This window comes from Saccostrea cucullata, unplaced genomic scaffold (assembly GCF_032062105.1).
Source record: "Saccostrea cucullata isolate Sc308-1 unplaced genomic scaffold, CSIRO_AGI_Scuc_v1 ctg117, whole genome shotgun sequence".
NCBI classification, from domain to species: Eukaryota; Metazoa; Mollusca; class Bivalvia; order Ostreida; family Ostreidae; genus Saccostrea; species Saccostrea cuccullata.
In genome coordinates this window covers 210,469-230,409 of record NW_026932623.1, presented here as the reverse complement: position 1 = coordinate 230,409, position 19,941 = coordinate 210,469, and the positions used below count along the sequence as shown (strand labels likewise).

Here is a 19,941-nt window from a genome sequence, read left to right as displayed (position 1 = left end):
CAACCATACACCAGGTATGTGACACTTGAGGATACATTCACCTGTCTGTAATCAACATACATCAGATGTGTGACACTTGAGGATACATTCACCTGTCAGTAATCAACATACAACCATACACCAGATGTGTGACACTTGAGGATACATTCACCTGTCAGTAATCAACATACAACCATACATAAGAAGTGTGACAATTCAGAGAAAAAACGCAGTGATCAACACAATGTCAAGAAATGAAAATGTGACACTTGAATAAGACAAATTGATCAACTCACAACCAATTTATCCCAGGATTGAGATTTCTTAGGATCAGTAACAACACAAAACCAAGTACCGGAGCTGTGACGCATGATGTTTTTATCTACGGTAAGCAAAACAGGAACCAACGAGTGTGACACTTTTGGATATAGAAAGTTTTAAAAAATAAAACTGAGAGTCATAATTTTAACAGTTTAGAGATTGCACAGTTATTAACACAGAACTATTACATTAAAGTGTTACAATTTTCGAAATTCAAAATTATACCATATGTTATTGATGGTTTTGGTGTTTTGAAATCGCAAAACACTCTATATTAAAATCAAGGACCAGTATCGTGAGTCTTGCCGATAAAGATGAAATAATCAACACACTACCAAGAAACTGAGACTATTATCTGAATTCATTTGTCATGAATGAAAATTACTGAATTGTATCATTTACAATACATTGTTGTATCTAATCTTTATTCAATCAAAAGTAATGTATGTAATTAATGATCACAAAAGAAATTGAAGCATTAAAATTTAGCTGAAAATTTGCTGTTTATAAAATTTTCAATCATCATTTGGAAGTATTATTGTAAACTAAGAAAGACCCCCCCCCCCCCCCGTCCTCAAAAAACAATCAAACAAACCAACCAACCAACAAAAAGCATAAACGTCTGTTTTACTATCGAATGAAAAAATAAAGATTTTATAGATGTATTTACTTTGCTTCAACAAGAAAGGAATTTTCTTGGAATATGATCTGTAAAACAATGTGCAATTTCTTTTATTTCCAGCAGATTTTTTTTAAACGAACACTCACCTCCCAAATCAGAATGCACAAGAGCATCCTGATTTGCTTGGATGATGACACCATTTGTCGTCACTTCCGGACTCTGTGTGACTGCAGAAGTTTGCTTTGTTGACAAACGTAAGGTTGTAGTAGTACTCTCATTGCACACTGAACATAGATTAAAAAAGGAAACGTATCTCGGGTAGACCATGGATTGATTTTGTGTATGAAGACATGATTGTGTAGCGATGATAACTCTATTTATACGGTATTTAGAAGAACAAACAGTAAAGAGAAGAAAAGTTCTAACACTTGAAAAATGTACATGTAAGCCTAATTTTTCTGCCTCTAGGAATTTCGTACGACAAAAAGATAATTATGCTATACTGTTATAAAGGTATAATGTTAATAATTCAACTGGACAAAGTTTTTAAAAAAGAACGCACAGGTGTCATGTGAAGAGGAAGTAACAAAATATAAAACTTGTAAAAAGAGAATCCATTTTTGTAATTTATACCTGGAAAATCTTGTACAGAAAACACTTTGTCTTCAGACACTAAATGTGTATTGCAGGTTGAGCTTGCAGTAGCATTGTAAACATCGCAGTAAACTTGTCCTGCATCAAGCACCTGTATTGAAGCAATGATGGTTCTAGACATCACACAGGAATTAGCACGACTTTCAGAAGAAGGCACGGTGACATTTGCCTCAAGGTCCATTAGTTGATAGCCACTAGATGTTTTCAGACAGAATCGCATTGGCTGGGCAGGATTAGTTGTTGAAAATTGTTTTGAATATTACATCTACATAAGGCTAATTTTCTTACTATTGTCTCTTATGTTTAAACTAGACTTTTAAACAGCATTTTAGTAATTAAGAATGTAATGAACTTTTAACTTTAGTTTGTATATAATCGTAATGAATTCTGTTTACCAACTGTAGCTGTAGATTTCATTAACACGGTGCTTCCTTTGATGTAGGTAGGGCTTAAAGAGGATGTGTTACGAGTGTTGGACGGGCTGAGAGTAAAAGATGGAGTCGAAGATAATGGTGGAACTGTATTAGCAAAAAGCATGTACATATTTTGATCATCATCTGTTCAAATGCCATAAAATAAATATACATATGCATGTATTTACAAGGTTTCATATGTAAAGATTAAATTCCAAATCTGATTTAAAAAAAAAAATGATAGGCATTCTCAATGATGTGCAACAGCCAGTAATATACGATTTTTTTCAGCAGACATGTAGAAATGACAAAATCTGCTAACCTATGAACTGTATAAACACAGATGAAGAGGATGTAGATTTCGTGTCTCCCGATTCCCTCCAGGTAATCTTACATCTGTAAAACCCTATGCCGTTACAATTAACACGTTCTCGTGCTATCTGCAATTCTATATACACCCTCGCTGGATCCCCCGCTCGTCCCTCTGCAATTGCCCTTTGTCCAAGGTCGACTAGGAAATATAATACTTTAGCTTTTTGAATGATTCATCAAATTTTGAAAAATAAAAGCAAAAGAAATATAACACTTCATATAATTGAACAGTATCCACTCATGGTTTTATTCTTTTCCATTGAATTCCGAAACTTCATAAAAATCCTTACAAACAAAGATACATTGCGGGTTCCAGTAATTGTTCAACCAAGCCACTTTCTTTACTCCTCACTAACATATTAACAGTAGTAAAGAAAAAACTTCTAGAGTACTGTGCAACAATATATTCAAGAAGCTGTGTAAATCAGATGTGGATACTCAAAAATTTCAAAGAACTTTTGGACAATTTGAAATCACAAAATTTTTCCAAAATCAACTTTATACACAACCATTCCCCACGATAAATTGAAGTCCAGGCTTTTTGACATCATTGACAGCTGCTTTTTCAATAAAAATGGAACTGGTAAATTTACTTACCTGGTCATTGGTCATTTGTAATTCTGATTGACAATATCTATGTGGTTTTTGGAGACCAGGTCTTCCGACAATATATTGACAATATATTGGAATTCCAATGGGTACCAATTGCGCTCCATTATTAGCAGACTTTTTTGTATTCATATGAAGCAGAATTTGTGCAAAATCTTTTGCGTGAAAAGATGAAACACTTGCTGTGGCCTTCAACTCAACATAAAGATATATCGACTACGTATTGTAAATTTACAATGGTAATTTTCATTCCTTTGTCGATACGATATATCCTAGAGAGCTTGAGATAAAAGATACCACAGAGTTTGACAAATCTGTTTCATACTTAGATATCTTACTTTAAAATGACGTTAATGGTAATTTAACAACCAAGCTCTATGATAAATATGATGACTTTAACTTTTTTATCGTCAACTTCCCTTATTTATGCAGCAATATACCCTCATCACCTGCATACGGAGTGTACATATCTCAGTGGATTCGATACGCAAGAGCATGCTCAACGTATGAACATTTTCTAAAAAGAGGTAAATTATTGACAAAAAGGTCGATGAAACAAAAATACCAGCAGCCTCGTTTAAAGTCATCATTTCGTAATTAATTTCTATGGTCGATGCAATGGTTTTGTCAGCAAATACAATTTATCAGTGAATTAATTCAACTTATTCAATTTACAAATTTTACAGCAAATATCTACACTTTAGGTATTTGATTTTGTACCGGACTTAATTATAATGACAAGTTGGTCGTCACAAGGGTAGCTTTAATAAACCATATAATTACTTTTTATTCTTGTATGCATTATACTCTAAAATATTCTTTTCCATTAATAAAATATTTTTCGAAGTTTATGAATATTGTTTTGCAAAGAGTTCTTAAAAATTAATAAAATTTAAAACTTCTCAAACATTAAAACACGGTGGATAGGAAGTTCTATAGGGGATTAGTCTAGTAGGAGTAAGCATCCCCTATCAACCGGTTACAAACTCAATAAACTCTATTTATTGATCAGATAGACCGAATATTCCGAAAGATTCTCAATAATGTTCTTCAAAGTGATAAAAATAAGTACAGGTTTTTAGGGACAATACAATATAACAAAACGTCTACGATTTCTTAATAACTCAATGTATGTATCTTTTCTAACAACGAAAGTCCAAATAAATATATAACAATCCATGCATCTGTGTTTATGACATGTGTATATAATGATATAGAAGAATTGAAAATCTTTAAACTTATTTAGTCGTAGTTATGCTTAAAGTAAGATGTAGCGTTTAATGTTATCTACAGATCTTTGAATAGATGTTCGCGTAAGTCAAATATTATTGCTATAAATTCTGATAAAATTCTCAAGATAACAAGATACACATAGTAAAGGATAACATATATGAATGGCACGCCAAATTCACAAAAATGAGCTAAACATAGTTTCACAGTCGATAAACAAGGTTTATCAGTTGTAAACTATAGTTTACATCTGTAAACCATAGTTAACGCGATAATCTATGTTTCAGAACCGTAAACTATACTTAACACTCGAAACAATCATTTGCGATTGCAGAACATAGATTATCTGATAAATACAGTTTCGTGATTTGTAAACTATGGTTTACAACTCTTAACTATAGTTAACGATCTGATAAATATAGTTTCACGATTTGTGAAACTATGATTTACAACTCTTAACTATAGTTCACGATTGTAAATTATAGTTTACAGACGTGAATCTATGTTTATCAACAAAATCTATTGATAACGTTTTATTACAGACAAACTTAGATTAGCATTCGTAAATTATAGTTAACAACCGTTAAATATACTTTTACAGATGAAAACTATAGTAATCGAATTGTTAACTATAGTTCACGGTTTGTAAACTATAGTTTACAGTTGATAAACCTAGTTTATCAACTGTGAAACTATGTTTAGCTCATTTTTGTGAATTTGGCGTGGCATATATATGTAATAAAGGATGTATTCGCTTTAACAAAAGAATTGACCTATAGGAGAGAACAATTTCCCGGAAAAAGTGACATTTAAAAATCAATCTTTATTTGTTGTTTTATACCGTATATATGTCTAAATTTTCTAAATTTGTATTTTATACCTAAAATTTATTATTTACAACTTTACAATAAACCTCCAAAGTTGATCGAAACACCATTTTGTCCTTTAAAGCGTTGATTTTTGCATGAATTTTGGCCTTGAAGTCCTTCAGGGCAGGCCTGCCCCTAAATAAAATTGTGATATTTTGATAGGTTAGGATGTAAGGAATAATTTAAGGTAAGATTTTTTTAGGGGCACCCCTGCCCTGGGGTCGAAATTCACAAAAAACCTACAAAAAATAAGGAAACCAAATTTTCATAATCTGCTTTAAATTTATGCCATATATTCTTATAGTCAGACTAGCTCAGTTGATATATGCGCTGACTATTATGCCTAGGATACACTCTTTTTGAAGTCGGGGTTCGAATCCACCTGGTACAACACTTATAAAGTTTTAAATTTCGCCTTTTCATAGACTATTTTAATTATTTTATAGACTTGTGTATTTTTTCCTTCAATTTTCTATCCCTTATGCATGCCCGTTCTTGATATAAGAAACACTAAAGAGATATGAAATCGTAACAATCCAATGTACAGTTGTCAGTCAGGTGGAACGAACCTCAGTATTAGCACACTTTCTCCGAGGACAAGAATAACTCAATGCGGGTTTTCTTGGCAGCATTGAGCTGCGATGAATTTCAATTGTTTATATTCCTTTGTATTTAATCACATTAATTTTGGCTACATATTTTAGGAAATGAAGTCCCTTAGATTTCATTTAGGCCTTTATAATTTGCACACATTAATGACAAGTTTTTATTATATCCACGGATAAATAGCCTAGACATAAAGAATAGAACTTCAGAGACAGCAGACATGACCTTTATGCACAATGAGAAGTAAAGACAAATATCAATTATTACATTTGGAGATAACAAACTCAGAAAATCAATAAAAAAGGTACCCCCTATCTCTACTCACTGAAATAAAAATTTAGGAAAAACAAATTGTTATATGTATTCAGCCTAATGTCATTAATCAGAACGGAAATCGACAAGCTTTTTGTAGAGAATAAAACCAAGCCCGGTCCTATAGGTCAGATCCCTATTTATAATGAAGTGATCCTTTGATTTATTTATAAGTTTGTTTCCACTACCTATATCAATTTTGTTTCACCATTATAACTCACGCAAAAGTCCTTTTGTCTTATGTCAAACATTTTTGACTGCCAGCACTATTGTCTCATTTTATGGGCCAAGATATAACTTTTATCGTTACAATATTTCCTGTCAACAGATTTCTATATATATTTTTTTAATATTTACAATGTCTGTCTTGTTAATACCTCAGTTGTCTCCCAGTTACATAACCTAAGCAACCACTACTTTGCCTCTTTGCATTGTGCCATACAGAGGCATTTCGTGATTCACAAAATGAATCAAAATATTTTTCCATTGGTATTTGTTATAATAGGAATAATAAAAGTGATTTGGTTTTTAAATAACCGTAATTTTTTCCCGTTTATGTCATAAGAATCTCAATTACACTTCCATTAAAAGACATACGGACCTTCCCCTCCATTACAGAAAATTGTTATTCAGCGTCTCCGCCATAAATACTGTGTTCTTCTATAAAGTAGAGAAGATCTGCATAGAATTTACAAAGATTCGCGGAGTAAATCTTTTTAAGTGGAGAAGTATTTCTGACATGATTTTGTCCAAATGTGCAATAAAGGAATTGATTATTTCTCCAACTCATGGCATCCAGTAGCGTTAGCTCTGACAGTTGTAAAGTTTAAAAATTAAGATACATATTGTGACTGGTTTGGCTTCACGTGTTTTCTTCTGTAACAAACAGGAAATACCACCGTTGTCTGTCCTTTCCTGATTCATATCCTTTGTTTCAAATTTTGACTTTTTAATGATAAACGGAAACCCTATTTTTGGATATGAAATAAGATTCTTAAAATACCACCTGCTATTTTTCAATTTCCTTCTTTTTTTCAACATTCAAATATTTTACAGATACTAGTAGGTACTTGGCTGGTATATTTAAAAGTAGTGAAGGAAAAACTACAGGAGTACTGTGCAACAATATATTCAAGAAGTGGCGTAAATCAGATGTGGATACATAAAAATTCCAAGGAAGATTTCAAAGATTTCATATCACAAAATTTTACCAAAATCAATTATGTAAAAACTTGCGACTTTTCAACTTTATATACAAACATATCCCACGATAAATTAAAGTCCAGGCTTTTTGATATCACTGACAGCTGCTTTTTTAATAAAAATGGAACTCGTAAATTTATGTACCTTGTCATTGGTCATTAGTAAAAAATTTTTGTTAAAATCATTCTGATTCTACACACAAGTAATCTGAAGTTGACATCAAAAAGATGCGTGAGTTCTGATTCATGATATCTATGCGTTTTTGTTTTGTTTGTTTATTTATTTATTTTTTTTTTGTTTGAGACCAGGTCTTCCGACAATCTATTGGAATTCCCATGGGTACCAATTACGCCCCGTTTTAGAAGACCTATTTTTATATTCATATGAAGCATAATTTGTTCAAAATCTTCTACGTTAAAAGAAGGAAACTCTTACTATGACATTCAATTCAACATTTCGACTACGTACTGTCAATTAACAATGGTTATTTTCGTTCTTTTGTCGATACGATAGATCCCGTAGAGCACATTTGTTTCATATTTGGCTATTTTACTTGAAAGAGACGTTAATGGTAATCTTACAACCAAGCTTTATGATAAACATGATGACTTTAACTTTTCAATTAACTTCCTTTACTTATGCAGCAATATACACTCATCACCTGCATATGGGGTTTGTATCTCAGTTTATTCAATACGTTAAAGCATGGTCTTCTATAACCAATTTTTAAAACGAGGTAAATTATTGCAAAAAGTTGAAGAAACAAGATGTTCACAGTTTTGTTTAAAGTCCTCATTTCATAAGTTTTATGGTAGATACAATAACCTTGCCAGCAAATACAATCTATCATAATGTCAAATGCTGACTGATTTCTTACTAATTATTAGGCCATTTTTACACCTCAATTCTCGACGGATTTTCCCGTTATTTTCCGATCATGACAATGAGCACACGGCTGGAGTGACCGATCAGTAGGGAATACCTACTCCTCCATGGCACCTGATCCCACCTCTGATGTTTTGGAGGTCCGGGTTTGCTCTGCTCCCAAATGTGTATTGTTTAGTGGACTGTTTGTCATCTGCATATATATCATTAGATGACAGTATAACCCACCCCTTGTATTCTTTTGTATATGAAAGACAACACGTGGGAAAAGGAAGTAAATCCTGGCCCCATGGCCAACAGACCTTAAAACAACCTTACATTCTAACATAATTACCGTCCAAAGTCAGAATGCTTTGTAGCCTTGAATTTGATAGAAATTTATCACTTATTGTTTCAGTGTTTTTGGAATTATTTCAATTTTCTCCCTTAAGTTGCCATGGCTGTGGACACACTGATAAGAAATTATCACCCCCGACTTTGAAACGAATCATTCTAGGGAACCGTGTGAAGCCAAGGCAGGGAGGAAATTGATATCGGATTAACTCCCCGAGAGGATTAAAAGTCGAAATGATTGTAAAATGTTAACCAGGCATGGAATGGACACAAGGATCCGACAAAGCCGGTTCTTCTTCGTGTTCATTCAGTCTTTTATGGGAATTTCAACTTTGCCTGAAGAAATATTTTTTCTTAATAAGTAAGAATTTACGGGCCTGACTTTTTTCATTTAAAATGTAAAAAAAAAAAATGTTTGAGATGCTTTCTTTCTGAACTAGTCCTAATTTTGGCTGTGATATAATAATGTCGCTATCTGATTTTATACTATGTATATAAAGAAAATAATAGTTGCTTTTGTTAATTTCTTCGAAAACTTGTACCCGGTGTTAGCTTAACAAAAGTTAATATATATTGAGATAATCGATAAGGACTTGAATCCAATTAATGAACGTCTCTTGTCTACTTAAGTCGATTATTTTGTCTTATTCCATAGATATCTAAACAATACATACTGAGTATCTTAAAAAGTGAACAGGCCATAAAATACGGCGCCTGAAAAATTCCCTAGGTCGGATCAGGTGCCTAGTGGGAGTGAGCAGTCCCTGTTAACCGGCTCACATCCGCCGTGAGACCTTTGTATTGATCAGATAAACCCTCTGTGGTCAAATTTTATGTAATAAAGGATTAAGAATTGATATGAAACGCATCAGCCAAACAAACGAACCAATGATAAGTTATACATGTCAACATGGATACCGTATAGCGATTTTCTTGGCGGTTGTAAAATTTTGGCGTGTTGCTTGCTCAAAGGTATGCCAATAACTTTGGCGTAATTTATTTTAGCGGACACGGTGATTCAGATCTTTGCAGATGAACACTAAGAAAAGTACTGACTATTTTAGCTATTAAAATTTTAGCGGGCTACCATCAAAACCCAAAATAAGCCAAAGTTAGCACCCCGCTAAAATAACCCGCTATACGGTATTATAACGATCTTTAAAAATTCAGAAGTGGATTAAATATCTGAAATATCAGCTTATCTCTCATTAGCCTGCCTCGGTTCAATTTTTTTTTGTCCTCAGAGTATGCTTTTGAGTATCGAAAAACTTAGATGTAAACACCAAATGCGAGTGCAGGTGATAGCGGAATTATAATTACATTAATAAGGAAAGATGACGATAAAAGAACTGGTCTCCTTTTTGTTATACAGTCGTGTTGTTAGTTGGCGCTTGTCGTCTATAGTCTGTAAAACATCCAAATATTAATAGATTAATATATTTGAAACAGAAATTGTTCAAAATCTTTTAAAATACCGTGAGGTGTGTGAAAAACCTTCAATTCAAAGTATTGACAATTAACAATTGTTATTTCCATTCTTATGTCGACACGATATACCCCGATGAGCTTGAAATGTAAGATGACACACCAATTTCATATTTGGATATTTTACTAAAGAAAAAAGGCGTAACTAGTAATATTACAACAAAGCTTTATGATAAACGTGATGAGTTTAACTTTTCAATCGTCAACTTACCTTACTTATTCAGCAATACATGTATACCCTTATCACTGCATACGGGGTTCATACCTCTCATTGATTAATACCCATGAGCATGCTCTGCATATGAACAATTTCTAAAACGAAGTAAGTTATTGACAGGCAGTCTTGTTAAAGTCATCATTTCATAAGTTCTACGGTCGATACTATAATCTTGTCAGCGAATACAATCTATCAATAAGTCAAATGCTCATTGACGTTTTTCATACTAATTGTTAAGCTATTAATTACACTCTGAATTGTCGATATTTTTCCATGATTTCTCGATCATGTCAAGGAGCACATGGCGGGTGTGATCGGTCGGCAGAGGATGCTAACTCCTCTATGGCACCTGTTCCAATTCCTGATGTTTTAGAGGTCTATACACGTATTTCCTCTGCATCTGTTTTGTTTTGTTTTATAACTACTAAGCTTGAATACTGTTCATTATCTCCATATATTTAATGTGACTGTATTGCCTTTTATTTCAAGTTCACTGGATATATGAAGTTGACATATGAATTGAAGTTACTATTGTTTTTTGTTTGTTTTGTTAAAAAAAACTTGGCAGTACTGAGTAGAAGGCCACGACAAATGTTTTCTGTTTCTCATAAAGATTTTTTTCAAATGAATGTTTCATAGGTATATAAAAACAAATCAGGTGATAATGAAGCACAATTAATACCCATCAGAATTTCAATATTTTGATGGAAGACTTGGTCTCTATTTAAAGACATCATAATTGTTGATAAGGAACTCCAGCATCATATTATTTTAGAAAACGTGTGTAGAATCAGAGGGATTTTTCCGAAGTGATTTTGTTGATGACCAGTCACAAGCAACGAAAATTTTCGAATTCCAATTCTATAGAAGAAACAATTGTCTGTTACATTGAATAGCTAGATGTAAATATATTATTATCTTGATGAACGGTTGTATAAAGTTTAGAAAAGGTGTACGTTTTGATGATATAAACTTTATAAAAAATGACGATTTTGAATTTCTTCAAGTTTTTTGAGTTTTTGAGAATCCACGTCTGACATACACCACTTGTAAAATATTCTGTAGCACAGTACGTTTGAAGTTTTTTTTCCTTTTACATTTTACAGCAATTATTATTTAAGCTAAATGGTGATGATACGGGCATGATAGAGATATTGCTGATCAAAAAATATAACATTGAATGAAATTCTTTTTAAACTTTTGGAATCCAGTACATATACTCTAAAATGCATGTCCTTGTCCATCGGTCACGGGCAAGTTTACCAGGTTTTTCGAACTGCTCTGGGGCAACTGTTTGGCTGTTTCCTTGTAGTCATAAAATAAGTGTGAACGATTTGCACTTTTGAACCTTACTTCTGTGCCGGGTGTAAATTAGAGAGTTTTTTTCCCTGTCTTAGGATATTTCTATGGTGATGGGATTTTGAAGATGACCATGAGATATTTTAGGTGATCGGTGGACCTTTCTTATGTCTTACACCAAGGCGACAAACTTGACGTCTTAGCATCGGAAACAACAGTGCACACATCTTTGCCTTTCGTTGTCTGATGGCTTGATTCTGTTTTGCGCGCGATGTTTTATTCTACTGGAAACCAAACTTGACGTTAACGAGGGTTCTAATTTGATCAGTTGAACTGAGGTGACTAATTATTTGGCCCCTTTATTATAAAGCAGATGCATTTTTTCGTGATACTTCTACGAGATCTAACATGGAGTGAAAATTCTCCGATCGGTTTCTTTGGACCAAATGTGAAAGTAAGGCATAAATAAAGAAGCTTTATAGCTACTGCAAGGAAGGGATCAATATGATTATGTCGCTCGTAGTTAAGTAAAAATTGCACTCTTTTCTAGAAAAATCTTTCAAGGTGTAATAAAATTCGTGACATTTTTGGGCGAAAAAAGTAAAGTACTCTTTAGGGACTGTTACACGTAGGTGTCTCTGTTTATTTTGTTCATCATTGACTATAAAAGAACTAAAAACCCTTCAAAAGAATTAAACTTCACAGCGTTTGAGGGGTGTGCAAGCTTTTCATGGCAAATAACAAACGGTGTTTAAAGAATTCAGAAAACATTTAAGGAGGATTCATTTGGATTCAAATATGAAAGATTTTGAAAAGCATGTCAGGCAAGATAGCAGTCATTCCTTAGGTTATATTTGAATTTTAGCTCGAGATCAGTTAATATAGCGCAGAGATATACGTTTTTATATCCAAACGTACACTAATTTCTTCAAACCGTCTTAACATTAATCTTGTGTTTAGCCAGACGTAACCTCATGCATATTCATGACGGTTAACTTTCCCGAAAACTGTGCAAAGAAATGAATTTGATGTCGTTCTTGGTTGCTCTGTTTTGTGGCAACAAAGACATCTGAGTGCTGAACATTACTCATTTTATCGACATCCATAGTCATCACTTGCAGAGTCTGATTGCTATCATGATCTTCCTTATGGAGAGAATCCAGCGCTGTGGAGATATGACAATTAATCTCCAATGGGTTTCTTTAATTGTCTTGTATTTAGTGATAACAAGAAAGAACCAGCGAACGGAAGAGGAAATTTTTTACCGAGTAAAATTCATATGTATTGTGTGACATTTCCTTAATGTCGTAATAAAATGACGTAGTTGTTTGAAAAAAATACCTGCTTTCCTTGATTTTCAGGGGCAATCCCCATGAATATCAAAATGAGAACTAAATACTTGAAGAAGTTTGGATATCTTATAAAATGAGGTCTGGATAACAATTGAAGACATGTCAATTTGTATGGGCGAAAAGATTTGAAATTTAAGTGATATAGTCCTTTCTTTGCAGACATGTTGGTAAAAATTAAACAAGATGTGTTTGTAAGGACACTGATAACCCCTTTGGCAGCTTATGGCGAAGGTTAAGGTTTCTCAAAAGCAAGTAAAACTCCAAGGTCAAGAAATCAATGATTCTGTTACTCAAAGAAAGAAGTTGTCGTAATGAATACATGTACATCTAGGAAATAGGAAAGGCCGTTCTAAAGTTACCACCAATTAGGTTCAAGTTTTTTAAAGGTAAAAGTAGTCAAACTTCAAGGCCAAATGGACAAAACTTACGGAATCCGAAAGAAATCAAGTCATAAGAACTATAAAAGCCCTAGCCTCAACTCTAAAGCCACGGTTAAGTGAAATATGTCTGCTAAAACTAATAAGCATTTTCTTGAGAAATACCTTTTCTTTAAAACAGGCAATTAAACAAGAGGTTAATTTTTCCAAAACACATTTACATAAAAACTTTTAAATCAAAAACAGCAAAATATAGAAACTATGAGTTCAGAACACCACTTTCTCTAAACTTTAGATATTTTGTTGTCCAATATATATCATGCATGTTATTATCCTCAATATTATATCCAGCAGCGCAAACACTTTGCAAAATATGAGACCACTTTTGACTTCTGTCTGCTTTCGATGTTAATCGGTCCTTGTTTTATGTTAACATAAATTTTACTGTCCCATTTTAAATATTTGGTGGAAAATTGAGCATTTAATCATATCAAAGAAAAAAAAACAATCAGTTTAGTTCTTACATTGAGTGATTGAAGTAAAATGGAGTCCTGGCATGCAATATGGTGTTATTCTGTAGATCTGTTGGCACGGATATGGTCACGTGATATATGCAGTCTCGTGCTTCACACCATTGCACGTAAATAATGTATACTGATATAAGAAGTTCTCTATCATGGACCATAATCAGCACGCTCTGTACTTGTTACACTTCATAATTCATTAGAAGACAAACGTTGAAATCCTGTTCAGCGCTGAATGAGAAAGAATTAAGTTAAAAAGTGTGTGAATGAAAATAAAAGTATCTTTTAGATACACACACATGTACATACCTTTAATTTCATTTTTTATCTCATGAGGTAATGGTTAACTGGCATCTTTTGCGCTCTGTAAGGTTTTTTTTTTATTTTTGGATATTGGTGCAAGTCATGTTGGAAAATAAGGCGATGAGATAAATTTCAATGTTGCTTTTTACTGTCAATTATGTACAACAATGCAAATATTTGCATATAGTTGTAATTAAAGCCCGAGGAAAATATCCGAGTCTGAAGCAAGCTTCCTAATTACCACAGTTTATCATGCTATCATTTGTTTTGGTAATTTACTCTACTTTCTATCAAGAAGCCTACAAGCTATTCTTGTGTAAAAAATTAAACAGAAGATAGCAGAAGAAATCAATTTCATGCAATTGAATCATTGCTTTATCTATAAGAACGCCATGAAAAGTAAATGTGTGAATGATGATTGGTTAGATACGACAATCTCCGTAATTAAACCCCACCTAGAGGTCGCTGCATGAACTTTTGTGATAACAAATGTCATTTAGGTGATACATAAATCAAAGAACCCAAGACGGGTAGAATTGTCAGTTATGGTGGTCGATTTAATGCAATAAGCAAGAAGACAGATACGATAGAAAGAAAACTGTATTTCGGTCATCATTTATGCTAAGATAGATTTTATAGCGTGTTTATTCCATGATAATGAATGCGCTTCTGGTTCTCGGAAACCTTAATTCAAAAGCTGAGAATGTTAATTTTAATAGTTTCAAACAGATTTTATTTGTCATGAATCATCGCCAAAACAACCTTGATTTTATGAAGTACACTGTATATTGACAAAAGTAAAAAATAATAAACAGTGGTCGATGAAAAAAATCCACAACCGAGAAGGATCTACGGGAATTCCACAGATAGAATCAGGTATCTTGGAGGAGTAAGCATCACCTGTCGAATAATCACCCTCGCCGTGATCCCTAGGTATTGACGAGGTAGAGAGAACAATCAGTAATCAAACGAAGTTTTAAAATAAGAGTCTAAGAATTGATGTGCCACGCAGCCAGAGTAATTGTTTACTATTGCTAACAAGGTCATTACAACAACCAACGCGACTGCAAAATCCAAACGATGGGTGAACAAGGCGTACAGAATGTCTATAGCTTCAGATATACGTTTGCCAACAAGGCTATTACAACAACCAAAGCAATTGCAAAATAATAATAATAATAATAATAATTGTTTTTTATATAGCGCTTTTCTAGCATAATTTTCTAGAATCTTTCTGCAGTGCATTACAACAACCAAAGCAATTGCAAAATCCAAAAGATGGGTGAACAAGGCGTGCAAAATGTCTATAGCTTCAGATATACTATTGCTAACAAGGTCATAACACCCAACGCAATTGCAAAATCCAAACGCTGCATAACACCCAACGCAATTGCGTACAGAATAAGGCTTTTGCTAACAAGGCTATTACACTAACAATTGCAAAATCCAAAAGATGGGTGAACAATATGTTTATTCGTTTTGCAAATAAGTTTACTGTCTAACAAGGCCTACAGTGTCTATAGCTTCAATACTAATATGTTTGCTAACAAGGTATTACTACAACCAAGGCAATTGCAAAATCCAAAAGATGGGTGAACAAGGCGTTGTCTATAGCTTAAATATACTTTTGCAAACAAGGCATAGCAAGGTACCCCTTTTACAACAAGGTCTTACTACAACCAAGGCAATTGCAAAATCCAAAAGATGGGTGAACAAGGCGTGAGGAAATTCGTATTACAACAACCAAAGCAATAACAGTGCGTTTCCAAAAGGAACAAGGCGTACACTTAGCTTCAGATGGCTAACAAGGCTATTACAACAACCAAAGCAATTGCAAAATCCAAAAGATTGAACAAGGCGTTGTCTATAGCTTCAGATATACCTAACAAGGTCATTACTACAACCAAGGCAATTGCAAAATCCAAAAGATGGGTGAACAAGGCGTACAGAATGCCAACAAATCCAAAAGATGGGTGTACAAGGCGTACAGAATGTCTATAGCTTCAGATACTAGTATATGTTTGCTAACAAGGTCATTACTACAACCAAAGCAATTGCAAAATCCAAAAGATGGGTGAACAAGGCGTACAGAATGTCTATAGCTTCAGATATACTTTTGCTAACAAGGCTATTACAACAACCAAAGCAATTGCAAAATCCAAAAGATGGGTGAACAAGGCGTGCGAAATGTCTATAGCTTCAGATATACTTTTGCTAACAAGCCATTACAACAACCAAAGCAATTGCAAAATCCAAAAGATGGGTGAACAAGGCGTGCAAAATGTCTATAGCTTCAGATATACGTTTGCTAACAAGGTCATTACTACAACCAAGGCAATTGCAAAATCCAAAAGATGGGTGAACAAGGCGTGCAGAATGTCTATAGCTTCAGATATACTTTTGCTAACAAGGCTATTACAACAACCAAAGCAATTGCAAAATCCAAAAGATGGGTGAACAAGGCGTGCAAAATGTCTATAGCTTCAGATTGCATACTTTTGCTAACAAGCCATTACAACAACCAAAGCAATTGCAAAATCCAAAAGATGGGTGAACAAGGCGTGCAAAATGTCTATAGCTTCAGATATACGTTTGCTAACAAGGTCATTACTACAACCAAGGCAACTGCAAAATCCAAAAGATGGGTGAACAAGGTGTACAGAATGTCTACAGCTTCAGATATACTTTTGCTAACAAGGCTATTACAACAACCAAAGCAATTGCAAAATCCAAAAGATGGGTGAACAAGGCGTGCAAAATGTCTATAGCTTCAGATATACTTTTGCTAACAAGGTCATAACACCCAACGCAATTGCAAAATCCAAACGATGGGTGAACAAGGCCTACAGAATGTCTATAGCTGCTTCAGATATACTTTTGCTAACAAGGCTATTACAACAACCAAAGCAATTGCAAAATCCAAAAGATGGGTGAACAAGGCGTGCAAAATGTCTATAGCTTCAGATATACTTTTGCTAACAAGCCATTACAACAACCAAAGCAATTGCAAAATCCAAAAGATGGGTGAACAAGGCGTGCAAAATGTCTATAGCTTCAGATATACGTTTGCTAACAAGGTCATTACTACAACCAAGGCAACTGCAAAATCCAAAAGATGGGTGAACAAGGTGTACAGAATGTCTACAGCTTCAGATATACTTTTGCTAACAAGGCTATTACAACAACCAAAGCAATTGCAAAATCCAAAAGATGGGTGAACAAGGCGTGCAAAATGTCTATAGCTTCAGATATACTTTTGCTAACAAGGTCATAACACCCAACGCAATTGCAAAATCCAAACGATGGGTGAACAGGGCCTACAGAATGTCTATAGCTGCTTCAGATATACTTTTGCTAACAAGGCTATTACAACAACCAAAGCAATTGCAAAATCAAAAAGATGGGTGAACAAGGCGTACAGAATGTCTATAGCTTCAGATATACTTTTGCTAACAAGGTCATAACACCCAACGCAATTGCAAAATCCAAACGATGGGTGAACAAGGCCTACAGAATGTTTATAGCTGCTTCAGATATACTTTTGCTAACAAGGCTATTACAACAACCAAAGCAATTGCAAAATCCAAAAGATGGGTGAACAAGGCGTGCAAAATGTGTATAGCTTCAAATGTACGTTTACAAATAAGGTCATTACAACAACCAAGGCAACTGCGAAATCCAAAAGATGGGTGAACAAGGCCTACAGAATGTCTATAGCTTCAGATACTAGTATATGTTTGCTAACAAGGTCATTACTACAACCAAGGCAATTGCAAAATCCAAAAGATGGGTGAACAAGGCGTACAGAATGTCTATAGCTTAAGATATACTTTTGCTAACAAGGCTATTACAACAACCAAAGCAATTTCAAAATCCAAAAGATGGGTGAACAAGGCCTACAGAATGTCTATAGCTTCAGATACTAGTATATGTTTGCTAACAAGGTAATTACAGCAACCAACGCAATTGCAAAATCCAAAAGATGGGTGAACAAGGCGTACAGAATGTCTATAGTTGCTTCAGATACTAGTATACTTTTGCTAACAAGGCTATTACAACAACCAAAGCAATTGCAAAATCCAAAAGATGGGTGAACAAGGCGTGCAAAATGTCTATAGCTTCAGATATACGTTTGCTAACAAGGTCATTACTACAACCAAGGCAATTGCACAATCCAAAAAATGGGGGAACAAGGCGTACAGAATGTCTATAGCTTCAGATATACTAGTACTTTTGCTAACAAGACTATTACAACAACCAAAGCAATTGCAAAATCCAAAAGATGGGTGAACAAGGCGTACAGAATGTCTATAGCTTCAGATACTAGTATATGTTTGCTAACAAGGTCATTACTACAACCAAGGCAATTGCAAAATCCAAAAGATGGGTGAACAAGGCGTACAGAATGTCTTTAGCTTCAGATATACTTTTGCTAACAAGGCTATTACAACAACCAAAGCAATTTCAAAATCCAAAAGATGGGTGAACAAGGCGTACAGAATGTCTATAGCTTCAGATATACGTTTGCTAACAAGGTCATTGCAACAACCAACGCAATTGCAAAATCCAAACGATGGGTGAACAAGGCGTATAGAATGTCAATAGCTGCTTCAGATATACTTTTGCTAACAAGGCTATTACAACAACCAAAGCAATTGCAAAATCCAAAAGATGGGTGAACAAGGCGTGCAAAATGTCTATAGCTTCAGATATACGTTTGCTAACAAGGTCATTACTACAACCAAGGCAACTGCAAAATCCAAAAGATGGGTGAACAAGGTGTACAGAATGTCTACAGCTTCAGATATACTTTTGCTAACAAGGCTATTACAACAACCAAAGCAATTGCAAAATCCAAAAGATGGGTGAACAAGGCGTGCAAAATGTCTATAGCTTCAGATATACTTTTGCTAACAAGGTCATAACACCCAACGCAATTGCAAAATCCAAACGATGGGTGAACAAGGCCTACAGAATGTCTATAGCTGCTTCAGATATACTTTTGCTAACAAGGCTATTACAACAACCAAAGCAATTGCAAAATCCAAAAGATGGGTGAACAAGGCGTACAGAATGTCTATAGCTTCAGATATACTTTTGCTAACAAGGTCATAACACCCAACGCAATTGGAAAATCCAAACGATGGGTGAACAAGGCCTACAGAATGTTTATAGCTGCTTCAGATATACTTTTGCTAACAAGGCTATTACAACAACCAAAGCAATTGAAAAATCCAAAAGATGGGTGAACAAGGCGTGCAAAATGTCTATAGCTTCAAATGTACGTTTGCAAATAAGGTCATTACAACAACCAAGGCAACTGCGAAATCCAAAAGATGGGTGATGAACAAGGCGTACGGAATGTCTATAGCTTCAGATATATTTTTGCTAACAAGGCTATTACAACAACCAAAGCAATTGCAAAATCCAAAAGATGGGTGAACAAGGCGTACAGAATGTCTATAGCTTCAGATACTAGTATATGTTTGCTAACAAGGTCATTACTACAACCAAGACAATTGCAAAATCCTAAAGATGGGTGAACAAGGCGTACAGAATGTCTATAGCTTCAGATATACTTTTGCTAACAAGGCTATTACAACAACCAAAGCAATTGCAAAATCCAAAAGATGGGTGAACAAGGCGTACAGAATGTCTATAGCTTCAGATACTAGTATATGTTTGCTAACAAGGTCATTACTACAACCAAAGCAATTGCAAAATCCAAAAGATGGGTGAACAAGGCGTACAGAATGTCTATAGCTTCAGATATACTTTTGCTAACAAGGCTATTACAACAACCAAAGCAATTGCAAAATCCAAAAGATGGGTGAACAAGGCGTACAGAATGTCTATAGCTTCAGATACTAGTATATGTTTGCTAACAAGGTCATTACTACAACCAAAGCAATTGCAAAATCCAAAAGATGGGTGAACAAGGCGTACAGAATGTCTATAGCTTCAGATATACTTTTG

General features: G+C 34.3%; 2 protein-coding genes across 2 annotated transcripts in view; one reads left to right on the top strand and one right to left on the bottom strand.

The window, feature by feature from the left end:
• Nucleotides 1-95: 95 nt before the first annotated feature.
• Nucleotides 96-1,806, bottom strand: LOC134235657 (uncharacterized). Its single transcript, XM_062717796.1, has 3 exons — nucleotides 1,556-1,806; nucleotides 1,069-1,206; nucleotides 96-151 (listed from the first exon to the last, which is right to left on the bottom strand). The coding sequence occupies exons 1-3, from the start codon at nucleotides 1,794-1,796 to the stop codon at nucleotides 96-98; spliced, it is 435 nt and encodes a 144-aa protein (XP_062573780.1). The 5' UTR covers nucleotides 1,797-1,806.
• A 499-nt stretch (nucleotides 1,807-2,305) lies between these two features.
• Nucleotides 2,306-19,941, top strand: part of LOC134235640 (opioid-binding protein/cell adhesion molecule homolog) — a 52,856-nt gene continuing 35,220 nt past the window's right edge. Inside the window, exon 1 of the mRNA XM_062717775.1 lies at nucleotides 2,306-2,373. The gene's annotated coding sequence lies outside the window, so the exon portion shown is untranslated. The remainder of the gene's footprint in view (nucleotides 2,374-19,941) is intronic.

Bases quoted from the DNA above. Each gene is read 5' to 3' on its own strand.
- LOC134235657 (XM_062717796.1), bottom strand. From the start codon at position 1,796: ATGCGATTCTGTCTGAAAACATCTAGTGGCTATCAACTAATGGACCTT. The intron at 1,207-1,555 runs GTATAAATTACA...ATCTATGTTCAG, and splicing joins TTCTGTACAAGATTTTCCAG to TGTGCAATGAGAGTACTACT. The intron at 152-1,068 runs GTGAGTGTTCGT...GATTACTGACAG, and splicing joins TGTGCATTCTGATTTGGGAG to GTGAATGTATCCTCAAGTGT.